This window comes from Carya illinoinensis, chromosome 15, assembly GCF_018687715.1.
Source record: "Carya illinoinensis cultivar Pawnee chromosome 15, C.illinoinensisPawnee_v1, whole genome shotgun sequence".
NCBI classification, from domain to species: Eukaryota; Viridiplantae; Streptophyta; class Magnoliopsida; order Fagales; family Juglandaceae; genus Carya; species Carya illinoinensis.
Genome location: NC_056766.1, coordinates 15788871 through 15808568, shown reverse-complemented (window position 1 = coordinate 15808568; position 19698 = coordinate 15788871). Strand labels below are relative to the sequence as shown.

Sequence of the window (19698 nt, the reverse complement as noted above, 5' to 3'; positions counted from 1 at the left end):
AGCTCTCCAAATATCATTAGACCATGTATCTTTGGCAATTGTTAGACCATATAGAGGTCCGTTGCAGAACTTCATTATTTCAAAAGCAACCTAACGAGTTGCGCATTTGTTTAAAATTGTGTATTTTTTCCTCCCTATGTTTTTTGCTCTATAACGTAATGGAAAAATTAGTTATTTTTGTTTATATATTTTATTATTCTTTCTTTCTCTTGTAAGTATTTTTTTTTCTTTTAAGAGTATGTTTTTTTTTTTTTACTACATATCATTCAAATGTTGTTAAAAAGTTTGAGTCAGTAACACTAGCAAGTTTAAACATTAATACATCATGCATGTTTGAATGTTATGGCACCTTGGTAGCAAATTATTCTTTCTGTTTGAACAAAATCTTTAAAAAAATTATAAATAAATCTAAAATCTTCATTTCTAACATCATTGTCTCCATTATGATGTCTCCATTCGAATGCTTTCCACAATTGTTCCAAAATATCAATAGACATTTGAACTTCGAATGTATATCCGAATGTGTTGTACATTATGTTCGAACGCAAGGATATCTAAAATGACACTTAATTTATTACATTCAAGTATATTACTTTTTACGTTTAAAACATAGTGTTAGAGCTACAAAAGTATTATTGTTTGAATGTAAATTTTATTTAAAAAAATTAAAACACCATCACAAAATACTATCATTTGTGATGGTTTTACGTTCGTCACAAAATAAAAACCATCACAAAAAGGCAATTTTGTTGTAGTGCATGTCTATGGCCACAGGCTTGATTGGAGATCGAGCATCCTCTATATTTGTACTTGTAAGCATGGAGAATGGGTTTGTTTGGTAAATATTCCACTCATCTTAATGCATTGAATTTTTTTTACTCATCTGTTTGTCTATCATTGCTAAATTAATTTAGCCTTTGGAAAGAGACTCGATTGTTGGGGAAATAACACCACACCCACAAACGACAATAACAAGATAGACAATGAAATAAATGCAGAAACATGGGAATCAATCACACACAATCACATAACAAAAGATTTACATAGTTCCCCAATTTGTCTACATCCACGAAGCCATAGGGGATTTTATTTAAATGAGATTACAATACACAGTGAGTTACAAGAGCAACAATCTACTCACAAATCTCAACTTTCTCACTCTAGGGCCTCTTTCTCTCTCTAGAATTGCTCCTCATCATTCTCTCTATTTCAGCCTCAATTTGATGTTGTTCCACTATTTAAAATAGTTATATTTATAGCAAAAAGCAAGAAAATCCTAACGCGGCAACATTTTGGGTTATTCACTCTAGTGGAGTATCGTGCGCGTCATGAGCAAACTCTTTGTCAAACATTCGCTTGAGCCAACAGTCAAGCACACCTCAATCAAATTATCTACTTAATCTTCACTTGAGCACTTTATCAAGCGAGTATCAAGCGAATTCTTAGCTTGACTTCTTCTCAGCTCAAAACTAGGCTCCACATAACCTAACAATCTCTCACTTAGAGACTAGTTCTCCACATGCTAGTCACTGTCTCCAACATAAGCCCTATCACCTTTATAGCTCACAGCCCCCGTCTTCAAGCCAAAAGACGAAATAAAGTCGACCACAACTTTAGTAGTTTGTCACGTACATCACCCTCAGTCAGCACATCTATTGGGTAACTTACAACCTCCACTACATTGGGAATATCTCATCACGAACCAACCCTGGCAAACATCAAATAACATATTGTTGATCTCACCTCCTAATTGTTAACTTGTTCTATGATTGGTAGACGTGTCCATCTCTTGTGCAATTTTTGCTTCCTCTCTGGAAGTCTAGTCAGCTTCTTCTCAGCTAACTCCCACTTGCTCGATCTCCCGCCTCTAAGGATTTTACCTTTATATTGTGGTTCACCACGATCAGTCAGTAGGATATAGTTCGAGGTAGCTAACTACTATGGAGGTCTAGTCATCCTAATAGCTCTATAAGCAGCAACAATAGGTGAGGTATCCCTATAAAACCAGATGCTCTGTTCCGGTCTCTTACACCTCTTCCGTGCATCGTGATCTTAGAAGATTTCTCCAAGTTCATATGAGGAACTACAAAACTGACTCCTTTTTGCTTCCCTAAGCCTACTTTGCTTAAACTTTATTTTTTCCTATTGATCATTGGACCCTGATGTCAAATACAAAGTGTCAGGTCTTTTAACATGCGCCAAGACCAATGCACACTTTGTGACCTTCCACGCTCCCCCGGGAAAATGCTACTAAATGATTGTTGTCATCCAACTATCCTACAAAGATCAGGTTTTTCTTTAGAGATGGAACCTGTCTTACTTGCTGTATAAAGTCCATATGTCCATATTTGGGAGTCTAATGCGCACATCTCACACTCCCACTTCATCTAGGCCTCTCCATCAGCCTTGGATATTTTTCCAAAATCACCAGTAACATAGTTCTATATGATCTCTCTATGTGAAGTACTATGGAACAAAGCCCCTGAATGCAATACTCAATCATCAATCAGACTGTGCATTGCAAAAAATAGATGTCCTGTATTTCTTCGACCACTGCATTCACAGGGTCATCCTTATAATTTTTCTTATTTCAACTACCTCTTTTGATGTGGCCTAGCTTGCCATAATTCCAGCAAGTAATCTACTGTTTAGATCTTGACTTGCTCCTGCCTCTGTTCCTAGACCTATCATGTCCCATGCCTCTATTGTGAATGTTCAAGGTAGAACCCAAACCTGAGAACTCGCCAGAATCTCTTCTACACACTTCCTTAATAAGAATTAAATCACGAATGTCATTGTATTTTAATTTCAGCTTACCAGCAAAATTACTTACCTCCATTCTCACAGCCTCCCAACTATTCGGCAAAGATGCCAACATAATCAATGCTCTAAGCTCATCATCAAACTCATATTCAACAAATGATGATTGATTTGTGATCGTGTTGAATTCATTCAAATGTTAGGCAACAAATGTACCTTCTATAATTCTTATATTGGACAGTTTTTTCATCAAATGCACATTGTTATTCAAATACGGATTTTCATACATATCTGACAAGGTCACCATGAGATCCATTGTGGTTCTCTCCTTAATAACGTTGTGCGCAATTGATCTAGATAGGTTGAGCCATATAGCACCCAGGATCTATCAATCTAACAAGTGCCAATCGGCATCATCCATATTGTCTGGCTTCTACCCCAACAGAGGAAGATGGATCCTTTTTCGGTGAAGATAATCTTCGATCTACATTCACCAATAGTCAAAATTTATGCCATCGAACTTCTCGATTCCAATCTTCACTTCTTTTCCAACCATTGTTCTCTTTTAGCCCCGAATTCCAAACCTTGGATCTCTAATACCAGTTATTGGGGAAATAACACAACACCTACAAACAACGATAACGAGAAAGAAAATGACATAAATGTGAAAACACAGGAATCAATAACACATAATCACATGACACAAAATTTATGTGGTTCGGCGACGTGACAACATCCATGGACTACAGAGAATTTTATTAAGAGGAGATTACAACACATAATGAGTTACAAGATCAATACTTTATTCATAAATCTCAACTCGCTCACTCTAGGGCCTCTTTCTCTCTCTAGAATTGCTCCTCGTCGTTCTCTCTAATGATGCCTCAATCTAATGTCGTTCCACTGTTTATAACAGTTATATTTATAGCAAACATTGAGAAAATCCTAAGGCAACAACTTTTTGGATTATTCACTAGAGTGGAGTGTCAAGTGCACCTTGAGCAAATAGCCTATCTAACATTGGCCCAAGTGACACTCAAGCAAACTCATGAGTTGAGCTTTGCTCAAGCCCATTGCTACTCGTTCCATGATCAAACTCTCTATCTAAAACATTTGCTCGAACCAACCATCGAGACCTCGAGTGAACTCTTTGCCTAAGTTTCGTTCAAGCGCTTTGTCGAGTAACTATCAAGTGAACTCTCAGCTTAACATTTTCTAAGCTCAAAACAAGATCCACATAAGTCAACATCGATCAATATCAAGCTTTCCAATTTCTTCTTTAAATGATCAACTACCACTACAATTTGCAGCTTCTGAACTTTATAGTTTCATTTTTGTTATTTCATTTTAAATAAATATTAACTATTTTAAAACAAATCTATATTTTTATTATAATTATTATAATATATACTGGAAGAGGATTCATTTTAGCGTTCTCAAAATTATAAGATTGATTTAATAAAAATTATTTTTACCCATCAAAAAGAATATTTAAGATCTTGCCTCCCAAATCATGATATCATTTTCTAGTTCCGCCTCTAATTATTGTGCATTAATGTTGATATAATTAGGAAGTCAAACTTGATTGCTATTCTTAGATTGTACATATATATGTATGTCTACTATTAAAAAATTAATTTTTTATAGAAGTTTAAATTTGTCTATTTTTAAAAATGAGTGCGAAAGACTTACACATTGATTCTAGAACTATAAATATTATTTTTCACATATATACGACAACTATTCTAAACAAAGAGAAATATATTTAGTAATATATAAAGTACTAAAAGATTAACTTACAACTCTATATTACCATAATATATATATAGAATATAGTAATTAATATATACATATATATATATATATATATATATCTCTATTAATATAGGTTTACTGGTTTTTCACAACTTAAAGTCTTAACCACAACTACGTATAACTTGGGTTGATCTGGCCATTTTAAATGAGAGTACTGTTTGATGATCTGGCGATTACCGGGTTGAAAAATTAATATATATTTTAATGTCAGGTTGTCTAAAAATTGTGCTTTATCAATAGATTATTTCTCACATGTTATCATGTGTCTATATATATATATATATATAATTTGTCTGTTTCTAATAAAATAAGAACCGTGCGTACCATTCTTCTTTACTTTTAGATTACTTTAAGGTCACCACAAAGAAATAGATGAAGCTAGGTACGGCATTCCATAATGTTTATGCAATTTTATGTAGGGGTGAGCAGCAGAGGCCCGCACCTCTAATTTTATGTGGGAGCATAGCGGACTGGAGCAGAGTAGTGCGGGTAAGAGTACCCCCCCTGCGGCCGGGGACCATGCGGGTATCACTCCTAATTTTATCGCAACCTCAAAACCCAACAATAAGGTGGAATGGCTTACGATGATAGCTTGCCCCCATCAATATGATATTTGAATGCTTATTTATCAAATAAATAATAAATAAAGAATATAAAATGTAAGTAGAGGGATTGACATAAAGATTACATGGTTCAGCATAAAATCTTATGTCTACGGATAGCTTGAAGGCAAAATCCACTATATTTGATTATTATACAGTTTCTCATGGTACGTCTTGCTTAGCCCTAGCCTTAATACAATAGAGAAATCTAGAGATTCATAGTGATAATCTTCTTTTATGGATATCTCTTTTCTTATTTGGAGTAGTCATTATATATTTTAGTCGCTTTCATATTTTTGTATATCAGTGGATTTCTTTTGACTTTATCTCTTATTTATCTTATCTCTCCCTTTTAATCCAGACAATAGGCTTTTAATGAACTGGTCTCTAATTCATTTTCTATTCAGGATCTAATGCATAAAAAAACCCATTAATTGGCCATTATTAGATGGTTAAGCACCCCATATTCAATGGTTTTGTGTCACTTTCCTTCACCATACTGCGTTCTGCATTATCAATAATCACTACAAACTGTTTCACCACTACTATTCTTGTTCAAGAAAAACGCTCATCTCTCTCTCTCTTTAATCAAGCTCCCAAAAAAATGAACCTGCTTCTGCTCCTGATCGCGATGACGATCTTCTTCGTCCTCTTGAAACTCCTGCACGCAGTTTTATGCTTGCCGTGGACAATCCAAGGCCATTTCAGCAGGCAAGGCATACGAGGCCCTCCTTACCGTCCTGTTGTAGGAAACATGCCGGATATTCGCCGGATGTTTGCCGAAGCTCTGTCGAAGGCTATGTCTAGGGACGACCACGACACCCTTCACCGACTGGCTCCGTTCTATTCCGAGTGGCCGGCTTTGTATGGGAGGACGTTTCTGTATTGGTTAGGGTCTAAGCCAAGGTTAGCTATCGCCGATGCTGACATGATAAAGGAGGTCCTCATGAACACCGGTAGATCATTTGAGAAGTTTGACTTTAACCCTCCGATGAAGATGTTCTTAGGACAAGGAATACTTTCATTGAAGGGTGAGAGATGGAGCCTTCACAGAAGAATCGCAAACCAAGCTTTTAAGATGGAGAAGTGAAGGTAATTTTTCAATACCAATACTGGTACAGAACTTCGTATTCGATCGTTTTGATCCTTTTTAGTAAATTAAAGTTCATTAAATGTTATAATAATCATTTATGCTTTGTATATTCATTTAATGGCAGGCTTGGGTGCCAGAGATTGTGGCTAGTACTAGACAGATGCTCCAAAACTGGGAAGAAGAGAGAGGAGGAAGAGACGAATTCGAGATGGAAGTGCACAAACAACTTCATAACCTTTCAGCAGACATAATATCTAGAACTGCATTTGGAAGTAGTTTTGAGGAGGGGAAGAGGATCTTCATGTTACAAGAGCAGCAACAACAACTTGTCTCCCAAACTTACAGAACTGTCTACCTTCCTGGTTTCAGGTGATTAAATACATAATTTCTATGAATCTCATCATCGGCTTACCTTACTATTCTTAACTTTCCAAAAAGGTTGGCACAAGGATATAATTATTTAGTACGTACCCAAGTCCTCTAGATTTTATTTGCTTTGCTATTATTAATTAATTTATATTCGATTCGTACTACATATTCACGAAAGTCTAGTGATTCTGGCAATTAAGTTTTGTTCTGCATATCACGGACTATTTGCCTTGAACAAAGAACAATAAGTCAACTATTTAAATGTACAACAATTTGAAATCTGATATATCAGCTGGTATGACTAAGGATTGATGACAAAATTCACGATGAAAAACATCATTACTTTTGAATGAATGATATATATGTACATGCATTTGTAGGTTTTTGCCCACTAAGAATCATAGAGAGATGTGGAGGCTTGAGAAAGAATCACGAGAATCCATTCAGAAGCTGATAGAGAGCAATAAAAAAAATGGGAGAGAAAGTTCAGGAAATTTACTAAGTCTCTTGCTATCTTCTCACAAGAATATTCATGATGGTAAAGAAGAGAAATTAGAGGAGATGGAAATCATAGATGATTGTAAGAATTTCTACCTTGCTGGAAAGGAAACAAGTGCTAATCTTTTGACATGGGCACTCCTTCTAGCGGTTTTTGGAGATAATCAACATCCCACAGCTGAGAATTTAACCGATCTTAAAATAGTGAGTTCAAATATGCCTTACTTTCCTGCTCATTATTGTTGTATCAACAAGCTTTCATTTCATTGATAAAACCAGTCGTCACATGTACTTGCCAAAAAATATTTGATATCTCAAAAGGTTCTTTTTTTAAGTCCCTCTAACTCATTTCTACACATACTAATTACTATATCGATCAGCTCTGTGTTAATCAAAGAAGATGTTAGTACATGATAATTTTCGTAGATCCTTATTCATGATTATGCATTAACCCATATGACAAATCTGCTAACAATGAGAGAGAAACTACTACATGTAAACTAGATATTATACATTATTCTAACTTGTTTCATGATGATTCATATTTTTAATCACTCGAATAGATATTTAACATGAAATGGATGGCAAACTTATATGCTCAACCCATGAAATAGTGCAAATTTCTTGTTGTTTTTTAACAGGTGAGTATGATACTGAATGAAGCACTTCGCCTCTACCCTGTGGCTCCAATCTTGCTTAGGCAAACAACCAAAAGAGTTAAGCTAGGGAAACTTGACATTCCAACTGGAACACAGCTTTGTTTGCTCATGACTGCTGTCCATCATGATATTGAGATATGGGGAAAAGATTCACATAAGTTCAATCCATCAAATTTTTCTGACTCTCGAAAGTGTTTAGCCTTGTATTTTCCATTTGGGCTGGGACCTAGAATCTGTGCAGGTCAGAATCTAGCACTAGTTGAGACAAAAGTGGCACTGGCTATGATTGTCCAACAATATTCTTTTACCATGTCTCCAACTTATGTTCATGCACCGATACTATTAATGAGCCTGGAACCTCAACATGGTGCACAGCTCCTATTTAGGAGGATTACTGCTTGAAACTTGCAACTTGATCAATTTGGAGTAGCAAAACTTTCGTTTTGGAGGATAAGTGCCTAAAGGTTGCAGCCTCTTGTGCGCATGCCACAACGCATGTTCATGGATCAATTTGGAAATGTTTGTGTACGGTATGTGTTTGTTTTTTTATTTCCTCAAATATCATTTGATTTGCGTTGTGAGTTTGGATGTTATGTGTTTTCATAAAGGATATTTGTAAATAGTTGTGAAGATCCTTAGAGATACTTTTTTAAAAGTTCTATAAAAGTGGTGGGACTCAGATTTGAGAATATGTAAGGTTGTAAGGTTTGTTTAGATGAGTTTTTATGGAGGGTGTAAGAAATGTTTTAATTAAAAATCACCTAACAGCCACTCCATGGTGGTGACCATGAGATGCCCCGTGATGGTTGTAGATCATCTTTCAATAAAAATTTTTATCTAATCATTTCAATTCATAAGTTCTCGTGAAAAACAAAACACAAGAGTCAATACAGACTTTCAAGAAAACCAAAAGAAAAGATTCTGCAGAATTTCACAACCTAATTCAATATAAGTTCTTAGAAATTTCACTTAATCAATCATCTACCTCACTTGTGTAAAATCCAAGCCTCTTATGGTTTCATTATGGAGACCAAAGCAGATGGTGCCATTGGCTTTGACAAACAAAATTAAATATATTCTGCCATATTTTTTTGGCATCCTCTCATCTCCAAGCAACTCCTCCCTTCTTGACCTACCTAAGAAGAAATTAGTCCCTACTATTATGGTGATTATCTTGGTCCTCATTCAAAAGTTTGCAAGGAGTTCAAGCCTTTGGCTGCCAACCAATCATCGCCAACTTAGCAAAGACCCGTAGCAGCTACACCAAAGCTCAATCGAAGTCAATCATCACTTCAGCCACAACATTAATCTCCACCACATTGCTTCCTTCTACTACAAGTGGTGGTGCATACGTTAGACCAACAATGAAACAACAAGAGTATTTACGTGGCTTATGGGTGAGTGTTAGATCAGCATTATAGATGGCTAACAAGGATTATAAAGCTAGCTCACGTGAGAACACGAGTCAATGTGTCAGCATACTTCCATTGGAACGTGACCAGGGGACGTCACCAGTGGAAGGTTCTATCCTTTCTATTTCTGTTATTAGGTCTTCATTTGTATCACCTAGAGTTCCATTTTTACGCATGGTTGTTAGAAAATTATATTGTTGAAGAATTAGATTATCAATTAGCCATGGAAAATCTAGTGGATGGTAGGGAAGACAAACATGAATTTGTAGAAAGTGTAGTCATGATGGATACTCCCGAAATCACATTACATGCTCTTCTGACTCTCTTTATCTGAGAACAATGACACTGACAGGTAAAATTGGTTCCAAATCAATAGTAGTTCTCATTGGTTTGTGAACCACACACAATTTTGTAGACCCCGTTGTAGTTAAGAGCACCCAACTTCTTATTTGTAGCTAAGATAGGGTCCGAGTAAAAGTAGCAAGTGGGGTACTAACTCAATTTAAAAATTGTTTTAAGAATTACTCCCAAGTATAAGAGTTGTCAAGTAGTAATAGGGAAGTCCCTAAGTCATTTCCTAAATGAACGATTAGTTTAAGATGTAAATTCATTCACTATCAAAATTAAAATAAATATATTAACTAAAGCTATCTACAATGATATTCACAATGAGAATTGATTTTTTGTTGACATTATAAAAAATGCCCTTATTTCCTTTTGCATGAGATGGTGAATGAGTGATAAAATATGCAAGAAAAGTGAGTACAATAAAGTGTTAACACGAGTGGAGAATAGGAAATATTTAGCTAGCATGTAATAATTTTCGCTCTAATGCACCTTGACACTACTTCAATCGCTTCTATACATTAAATGGATTCGTGAACGTGCATTGATTAAATTATAATTATCCTCACTTAAGAAGCTAAACCACATTCATCAACGTCATCTAATCCAATGTTTCCAAGCAATAAAAGGAAGTTCATGAAGTTTACGTTCTAAGGGACATTTTATCAAACACCATGTGTGCCAACCAAAAAGCCACTATTTTCCATCCAATAGAGTTCAATCTAATCCAGAAAAAATTACACTACTTAAACTAATCAACTCCAATGAAGATAATCTAACATAAAGGTCCAAACAATCACAAGCAACCAACATAAATCAAGCAAGAGTGGGCGTGAAGATAATTGAAAATTACTAAAAAAAAATCACATACAACCGAAAATAAATTCAAACGAAATAACTACTGAAGGTATTCAGCTGAACTGAAAATAAACTGAATGAGAACAATTTAATATTGGTGAAATATAAATAAAAGCTTGAATCGAATACAAAGAAAGGGAAATGTAAAAACTGAAAACATGGAAAAGAGAAAAAATTTCAGAGTTTGATGAATTCTACAGCAAAAACCACCGAGTGTAAGCTCCCCCTTCCATTTTCTCACTTTTCTGGTAACCACAACATTTCCTTTCTATGATTTGGACCAACAGAGTTCAAAGAAGCCTCTTTCGTGACTCTTCTATTGCGTCTTCCCAATAGAGCAAAATTGCGCTTTACCTTTCATTTTTTCAAGACCCAAAAAGACCCAATACAAGTCTGAAATTGCATCTGTGTTCTAGGCTGGAGCTGGAGTGATTTTTGTTTTATGCAGGGGCTATATGGCAGTTGATTTTCACATGGAGTAGGAGCTGTATGTCCAAGAAGGGAAAGAGGTGCAGGACTTTTCGTGAGGTGCTTCCATCCATTGGTTTGACACCAAGAGTGTTATTTGCGGAAAGATTATATGGCTTTTGCAAGACTTCAGTGAGGTTAAATGGCTTCTGCAAGACTTCCGTGAGGTTTTGTGTGAACTGAAAATATAAAGTGTGTAGTCTTGAAAGGTCAAGCCTAAGGGGTGATGTGATATCCACTCATTCTTTCTTCTTATTTAATTATGAGCCTCGATCTACATGATAAGCCTTATCCTACTTGCTGTACCTCGATTGCACGTTCCAAAAGTCATCCAGCGAATTTCAAAGTAAAATAGATATTTTAAAGTTTATGGATATTTTAAATATTATGGAAATATCTATAGGAGATATTTCTAGTATTATTAGATAATCTTATTTTAAAGTAACACAATTATAATATTTTAATGAGTTCTAAAAATATTATAATTGTGGATAAATACTTAAACTAAATATTTTAGTTATTTTAAAATTTTAAGAGATTTAACTTTACGTTAAAAACTCTAATTTTAAAGTTCTCTTTGAGTAATTAACGATACTTTATCATTTTAAATAATGATGAAGAAATATTATTTTATAAACTTTAGTTTTTAAAATAATATTCTATCTTAATTCCTCTCAGTGTTTTATTTAGGTGTTTTATTTTAAATAAAACACTTATGCATTTTCAAATCAGTGTTTAAACTCATCGTTAGATCGTTTTGAAGATCCCAAAGCGAAGGACTGGGATTAAATACCTAGGCCCCTCTCTTTTCCTTCTCACTTTTTCCTTTCTTCCTTTTCTCTCTTCTCTCTCCTCTCTTTCTTCTTCATGCCCGACGTACGTGTGTGTTCTTCTTCATCGTGCTTGTTGCACTTCCAACCGGCGCCACCTCCAGCCGTCGTGCCTCACGTCCACCTCCGGCCTGATCCTCTCCTACTGGCGAACACTACCCACCGGTGGTGAGCTACACCAGTAGCCTCCTCTCTCTCTTTCTTCCTCCAAGCAAATGGGTCTTAGAGGTTATTCCTCCTCCTAGAGACACCATACACAGCCAAAACGGCCACCAAGCACCACCAACGGCTTCACCATATCATGAGCTTCCTCCCCATGTCCTCCTTTTCCTCTACCTCTCTCTCTTTCTCTAATGGGTCTCCACAACTACCCATTTGGTTGCACCGTCGTGCACCACCGTACATGGCTACTCACGGTATTTCACCACCACCACCTTTTTCCTCTCATCACCATGCCCAACAGAGCTGTACACAACTCTTACTCTCCCTCACTCTCCAAGGCACGTAGTTCACTTCTTGTGGCTGATCTGCCACCGTGAGCCACCACCTCTCCACCATAGCTCCATCACATCTCCCTCTACCTCTCCCTAGCTTCCCATGAAGTTCCATAATCTTCTTCCACCTCAAGCACCTTTCCTCCATTTCGGACGCACTGTTCACAGTGTGATGCCGCCCTACTCTGCCACCTTTGACCACCATGAGACCACCTTGAGCCTTTCCAAGACCACGCCTAGCTATTCTAAAGCCCAAACTGCCACTTTATGTGGTGGACAGCGAGCGACACACGGGTTATCCTGTAGATGGTATAACCCTCTATCTCTAGTTATTTACATTTATATTAGTTGATTGGTTGGACTGTAGACTATCTAATTAGTATTTGTGGAGTTCGCTGCATAGTTGTGAAGTGAAGTATAATTATAAAGTGTTGGACTTGACTGTGTAGTATTGTGGACTGTATTGTGAGTATAGGAGTGAGGGATGCCATAGTTGTGATATAGCGTGAGGTGTGAAGGGAGTACACGTGGAGCGTACTCTGTGTAGTGTAGTGACGCACCATGTGACGTGCACTGTAGTGACATGTGGCGAAGAGTGAATAGAGTACACGTGGCGTGTGCCTTGTGTTGTATGGCGATACCCCGTGTGATGTGCGTCATGATAATAAGTGTTGTAGCAAAGGGAGTACACATGGCGCGTACTCCATATCGAGTAGGGATGCACCGTGAGGTGTGTATTGTAGTGATGTGTATCGTAGTGTGGATGGAAGAAAATTCACATGAGTGTACTCTGTGCTATGTCGTGATACACCGAATAGCATGTCATGAAGGGTTGGATGGCATAGCAGAAAAGCGTGGAATGTATGGTGTACCGTTGGGAACTGTATAACAATGTCCCCAAGTAGTGGTGATGTGGCTGTAATCCAAGGTGACGAGTGTCGCCTTGAGGTTGACTTGTGCTTGAAAGCAAGTCTGAAGTGGTAAAAAAGTATCAGAGAGTGCAACGAAAGCATGATGGGCATCGTGCTATAACTCAGGAGATAGTCTCAAGTTGCATAATGTGATAGAGGTACATTTGTGGATGCAGCAAAGTTTTCAATACCGTACCGGATGTCGTACCGGTCAAGGCACTGGAATGAAATATTTCGGTACCGGTACCGGTACCGTTTTGTGTACCGTTTCAGAATAATATTTCGGTACCGATACCGTTTCGTGTACCGTTTTGGAATAATTTATACCTGAATAAATTATATATATATAAGCATTAACTGTATTCCAAAATAATAACAAAATAAGTCATAAACCCAATACTTCTCAATACAAGTCTTAAGTTTTAAGTTACAAACTAAATAAGTTCTTAATCTAACTATTAAAATAAAATCACTCATCCTCATCAAAAAGACAATAAGGATCAAGATTCGACATGTTAATCAAAATATTTTCATCAATGTCACCACCATCATCAACATCAACACCAACATTATCAACGTCTTCCTCATTTAGTGAGATTAATGGCTCCTCAATACTTGCCCAATCCAAATCTTCTTCATCAAGAAGCTCAGATTCTTCACTCACCCATTCTTCCATCAAGTCAATATTTTCAAGATTGATTGGATTTAAAGCATCTCTTCCCTTTTTTATACTCCTGTCAAAATAAAATCAAATATAATTGAAAATATTATATATATTTTCAAAAGTGAAAGACATTAATATTAAAAAAATTTACCTCTCTCGCAGCTTCAAGTTATAACGAACAAATACTAAGTCATTCAAACGTTTATGTACTAATCTATTTCTCTTCTTTGAATGAATAAAATCAAATGTACTCCAGTTTCTCTCACATCCAGTTGCACTACAACATTGACTTAGTACTCAAACAGCAAACCTTTGAAGCGTTGGAACCTCACAACCAAATTGGGTCCACCATGCAACTATAACAATAATATAATTATAAATTATTAATTAAATGCAAGTAAAATAAAATAAGATAAAATTTAAAGTACAAAGTCACAGTATTTAACAAATGATATTAATAAATGATAATACCTGGATTAAGCTTATCACGCTGGCGGATTGCTAAAGCATGTCCAAACTCACCTACTGCATTATTATACGAGTCAAGTTCTTCAATGATCTTGTCTTGATCATCAGGATCAAGTGCCATCTTCATAACACAACTGTTGAAGCCTTTTACAACATCATTTTTTTTAAAGCTGGGGCTATAGAAAATTCCAGGGTTAAGAAGACAACCCACCGCATGTAATGGACTGTGAAGTTGCTTATCCCATCTAGAATCAATCAGGGCTGTTCATCCGGGTTTCGGACCGGGTATCCGGATATACCCGGCCCGGAACCCGGGTTACAAATCCGGGCCGATTTTCGGCCCAATATAGGCGGGTTACAACTTGGGCCAGAACCCGGGTGAATCCGGATTTTTTGAAACCCGGAATCCGGGTTCCAGACTGTACCTGGGTTGGGGTTTTTTTTTTTTTTTTTTTTTTTTTTTTTTTTTTTTTTTTTAACAAAAACCTATATTATTAATTTCCTTTCAAGCCATATTTTTCATCTACAAGCCTATATTCCATTACAAATTTTTCAATACGAAATGTTGCAAAGCTTATTCTTTTATATTAGAAAACTAATTGCCTTCACATTTTTAACTAAATGCATCTAAAATAAATAAATTCAATATTTATCACGTCATGCAAAAGCAATCACTACTTATTACATTACATTACAAAATAGAAAATTAAAATATATGAAATGAAATTACATATCAAAAGTGGATTACATAGAGCCACCAATACATAATGTCTGTTTCATGCAATCAATGCATTCCTCCACAGCTGATACATGTGTAATGAGAACCTCCATTTGCATCTCCATTCTCAAATCCACAAAACAGGTGCCTGATAATTTCCCCACAGAATAGGTGCATGCAAGAATTACATTCTTATGACTTGAATTACTTGGCGAGGGGTATTGGGTCCTAGTAATAAATGTTAACCAATTGATAGTGATATACCCTTTCCAGCCACACCAAATCAACAGCCAAAACCCAGTTCATCTTAAGTTGTTTTTCTAGTAAGATGCACAAGCTTTACAGTGGGAAAAAAGTATCCCCATTTGATCTCAGAAGGGTTGTACTAGTTTCCAGGCCAAAGAACTTACTTTAAAACTACACTCCTAAAGAAGTTTAATACAGGTAATGAGAATCAAACTAAATAAAGCTAGATAATCATAGAAAAAAATATTAAAAAAACAGTTAGATATATATATATATATATATTTTATAAGTAAAAAACAGAGTTAGATATATAATAAACTAAGTTAGATAGATATTAAAAAAATATTTCCAGCCCTCAGAAGCTAGCAAGGTTCTCAATATATATTGTTATGAGATCTCCCAAAATCAACAAACAGGGAACAAATAAAGTAAGCAAAATATATACCACATGTTAAGATGCAAGCCAATAAATATTGCATAATCGTGCTTGTTATTGTGCAAGTCAGATATTACAGTAATGAAAATCTCCTTGCTGGACCCAATACCTTTCTTTTTCAGTAATAAAAATTTGAATACAAGGCACTCATAAAAAAAATATTAAAAAGGCAAATGGTGCATGCAAGTAGGCGGATGTATACTAGAAAACACCTAACGAGAAAGAGAAAAAGATATTTAAACAAGTAGAAAATAAAAAGAAAATAAGAAAATGGGATTAATGGACTGGTCCAGTTTCATAATTGATGACTATAAATGAGGTTGTTAAGGTACTCCATCAGTCAAATTGTTTTGACAAAATGTTATTGCAAAGTGGTACCTACACAATAAATTGCTATATATTTAAAGCCCTATATGATAGAGTAACCCACCTCCAAACCACGAAGTTAGCTTAAAATTACCTGATAATATTTCTGGTTGAGCAATATTTTAGCATACGAGTTATTGCTCATGCATGAGTAGTGCTACGATCACTCTGTTTAAGAACAACATCTTAAGATCGTGGCAAAGCCTTAAAGCTAAAGGGAGGATCCAAGTGAGGAAGACTTATGGTAGATACACGAACACCCCAATTAGAAGAGGAAGGGCAAAGCAAGCAAGTAAAATCTCAGATCTACATGAAAAATAAATAAAAATATTAAGTTTTTAATAGTAAACCTAACTTTTTTTCAAAAAGGAATCAAATAACAATACAATGATGTTATTTAGCAAAGCATAGAAAATAGATTTATTGGTACATCATAAGTGAAAAGGGGAAAAAAAGGGCATGGATTAGTATTCAACTAACAGAAACCCTAGCTCTCTTCACATGGGTTTCGAAACCCTTTGTTAGATCTCCCCAATAGCCACCAGTTTACCAGATCTACACAAAACAGAATAAAACTAGCACACCCATAAAAACCCCATCTGACAGGTTCCAAAATCCAAACCAAACAAAACAAAACAAAACGTAAAACAAAACAAGCAAACCCATAAAAATTTTCACGCCATTACAGAGAGAACAAACGTACTCATAAAAACATTACAGATCTAACCCATAAAATAATCATCAAACGTTTAAACATTCTCTTCAAAACAAACCCAAAATCAACAATGAGAGAAAAATACAAACAAAGAGAACAAGAAATACTTGTGGATGAAAACGACGGCGCGAGGATCAAAATGACGCTTTGATCGGCAGATGAGGCTAGGGTTTCGGCGTGAGAGAGAGAGAGAGAAGAGAGAGCGAGACGATGATGAAGACAGCCACAAAACAGAGACGAAGCTTTGATCGGCAGAGAAAGCTCGGTTTCGGCACGAGAGAGAGAGAGAGAGAGAGAGAGAGAGAGAGAGAGAGAGAGAGAGAGAGAGAGAGAGAGAGGGGGGGGGGCGCGGCTGAAGCTAAGTAAAAACCCTAGAAAATAGAAATGAAAGGAGGGGGGGCCGCGACTGAAAACTGGAAAATAGAAACTGGGTGTTAAATAAACCCGGGTACCGGGTTTTAAAACCGGAACCCGGGTTATACAACCCATATCCGGACCGGATAGGTCCGGATTTTCCAATACGGGTTTCGGCCCAGATTTAATCCGGAACCGGAATCCGGTTATCCGGGTTCCGGACCGGGCCGGATAAAAATCCGGCCCAGTTGAACAGGCCTAGAATCAATGATCCTGGTGAATGGACTGAATATACTAACTTTGTTATTACATCTTGCTTTTATGTTCTCTTTGACTCTTTCCATTGCATCATACAAGTATCCCATTGCAGGCTTCTCATCCCCGTCAACAAGTCGTAGAACACGAACCAAAGGCTCACTAATTTTAACAATAAATTGACATTGAGGCCAAAACTCTTTATCTTCTAAAACAATCTCAGCTATCTCTTTCCCTATGATGCTTTTAGAATGGTTTGATGCAATCCATTTATCATAAGTAAACATTTGTCTCAGTTCTTTCTTAAACAAGAGCAAGCATTGGATACTTAAAAAATTTGTCGCAAACCTTGTAATTGCAGGACGACACAAATCATGACCTTTGGTGAACTCTTGTCTCATCAATGCCAAAACCCAACCATGGTTATAGATGAACTTTGTTATCTTTTTTGCCTTTTTTATAGTATCATCAATAAGGGGAAAATATCTTGGATCAGAAAAATTCTCCAACATCAAGTCTATGCAATGAGCTGCACAAGGGGACCAGTAGAAAGAGCCATACTTCTGCTGTAACTTTTTTCCTGCAGCTTTATAACTTGCATCATTATCCATTATGAACTGCACAAGATTCTCAGCTCCAATTTCTTGAACAACCTCATCAAAGATATTAAACAATGTTTCAGCATCTTTTCTAAGGCCAGATGTATCAACAGACTTCAAGAACATTGTACCTTTCGGACAATAAACTAAAAAATTGATTATTGATTGTTGCTTCTGATTTGTCCAACCATCTGCCATTAGTGTACAACCGGTGTCATTCCAAACCTTCTTAATTTGTTGCAAATAATCTTGAACCTCATTCACAGCCATCTTTAACAAATTTCCTCTCAACTCATATAATAAAGGGCCCTTAAATCCTGACCCGATAGTAATCATGGCATCGATAGCTGGTTGATAAAACTTGGATTGAGCCACATTGAAAGGCAGATTAGAATTATACCACCAGCGTGCTACAGCCATCTTTGCTTGTACAAGCATCTCATTCGAACACATAGAACTCTTAATTGAAGGTTGGGCCCTAGGAGTTGTTCTTGGAGCAAAAAATCTACTTAATCCCCCCACTGACTTTCCAGTTCCAGATTCTCCTGACTTCCCCTTACCTTTTGAAAGCTGAGATTGTCCCTCCATACTATTACTATCATCAATATCATCAGATGTTAAATCTATATCACCTCCAATCTCTGAGCTTATTTTTCTTTTCTTCTCTTTGCTTCTTTTCATTTCATCAAGCAACTCCTTCATTTGCCATTTTACATCTTCAGAGACCTTTTTACATGCCTCTACATTGCCTGGAATCCCAGCTAGATGATACTTCAATCGAGTGATCCCGCCACCTCTAATTACTTTATTACAGTATAAACATTCAGTATTATTTCTTGCCCCTGGCACTGCACGTGCATGGGCCCATGCTAGATCTTCTGATCTTACAGGAGCAAGTGTTGTAGATGTAGCACCGGTTGATTGACAACTAGACATTTTTATACTCCTATAAAACAACCTCATAATTCAACACTTATTCAAATTTAAGTGTTCAACACTTAATAGATTGAAACTTAACATAATTTATCAAATGGATTAAAAAATACTGCTGTCATTTGTAAATTAATTAGCCTCAATAAATTCAAGTTTCTATACATGCATGCATGCGTATATATATATATATAGAGAGAGAGAGAGAGAGAGAGAGAGAGAGAGAGAGAGAGATCCAACCTTTTCAAAGTCTAAGTTCCCTTCACAAACTATGCTGACAGAAGAAACGCTAGGATCATGACTGTGATCATGAGAGTGGTGATGATCATGATTTTTGCATATGAATACCAATATAACTGTTATAACTTATAGATTTATATAGGTGTAAAATCTAAAAGAGTAACAATAATTGTTTTTTGTTATTTGATATTTAAATAACAAAATTAAACCTACTCTTTTTGTTTGTTTGCTGTAGTTTAGTCAACTATAATATCTGCTTTCTTTTTTTAACACATACAGAGCTTTTCCTAAACATTCTTTTATATATTGGCATTGCATGCAAATATAAAATAGGCTAGCTTGATCCATCATAGAGATATTAACGATTGATTTTAGAAATAAATTTAATATTTAAATTATATTTTATAAGAATAATGTTATATATAAATTATAATTCTAACACATGTAAATTTTGCACTCTTTTTTTTTTAAAAAAGATTTGTCATTAAAAAATAATTTGTTTTTAAATATCAAATTTATATACTTATTGCTAATTCTTATTGCTAAATCATGAAATATTATTTTTTTATTTCTTATGAAGACTAAAAAAAAAT

General features: G+C 35.9%; 1 protein-coding gene and 1 pseudogene across 1 annotated transcript; one reads left to right on the top strand and one right to left on the bottom strand.

Moving 5' to 3' along the window:
* Positions 1 to 5730: 5730 nt before the first annotated feature.
* LOC122297738 lies at positions 5731 to 8466 on the top strand (annotated as a pseudogene).
* Positions 8467 to 17287: 8821 nt separating this feature from the next.
* Positions 17288 to 18871, bottom strand: LOC122296698. The gene has a single exon (XM_043106500.1). The coding sequence runs from the start codon at positions 18869 to 18871 to the stop codon at positions 17288 to 17290; it is 1584 nt and encodes a 527-aa protein (XP_042962434.1).
* Between the last annotated feature and the right edge of the window lie 827 nt (positions 18872 to 19698).

What these genes read in the sequence shown, in the direction of transcription:
- LOC122296698 (XM_043106500.1), bottom strand. Translation starts at nt 18,871, where the DNA reads ATGTCTAGTTGTCAATCAACCGGTGCTACATCTACAACACTTGCTCCT.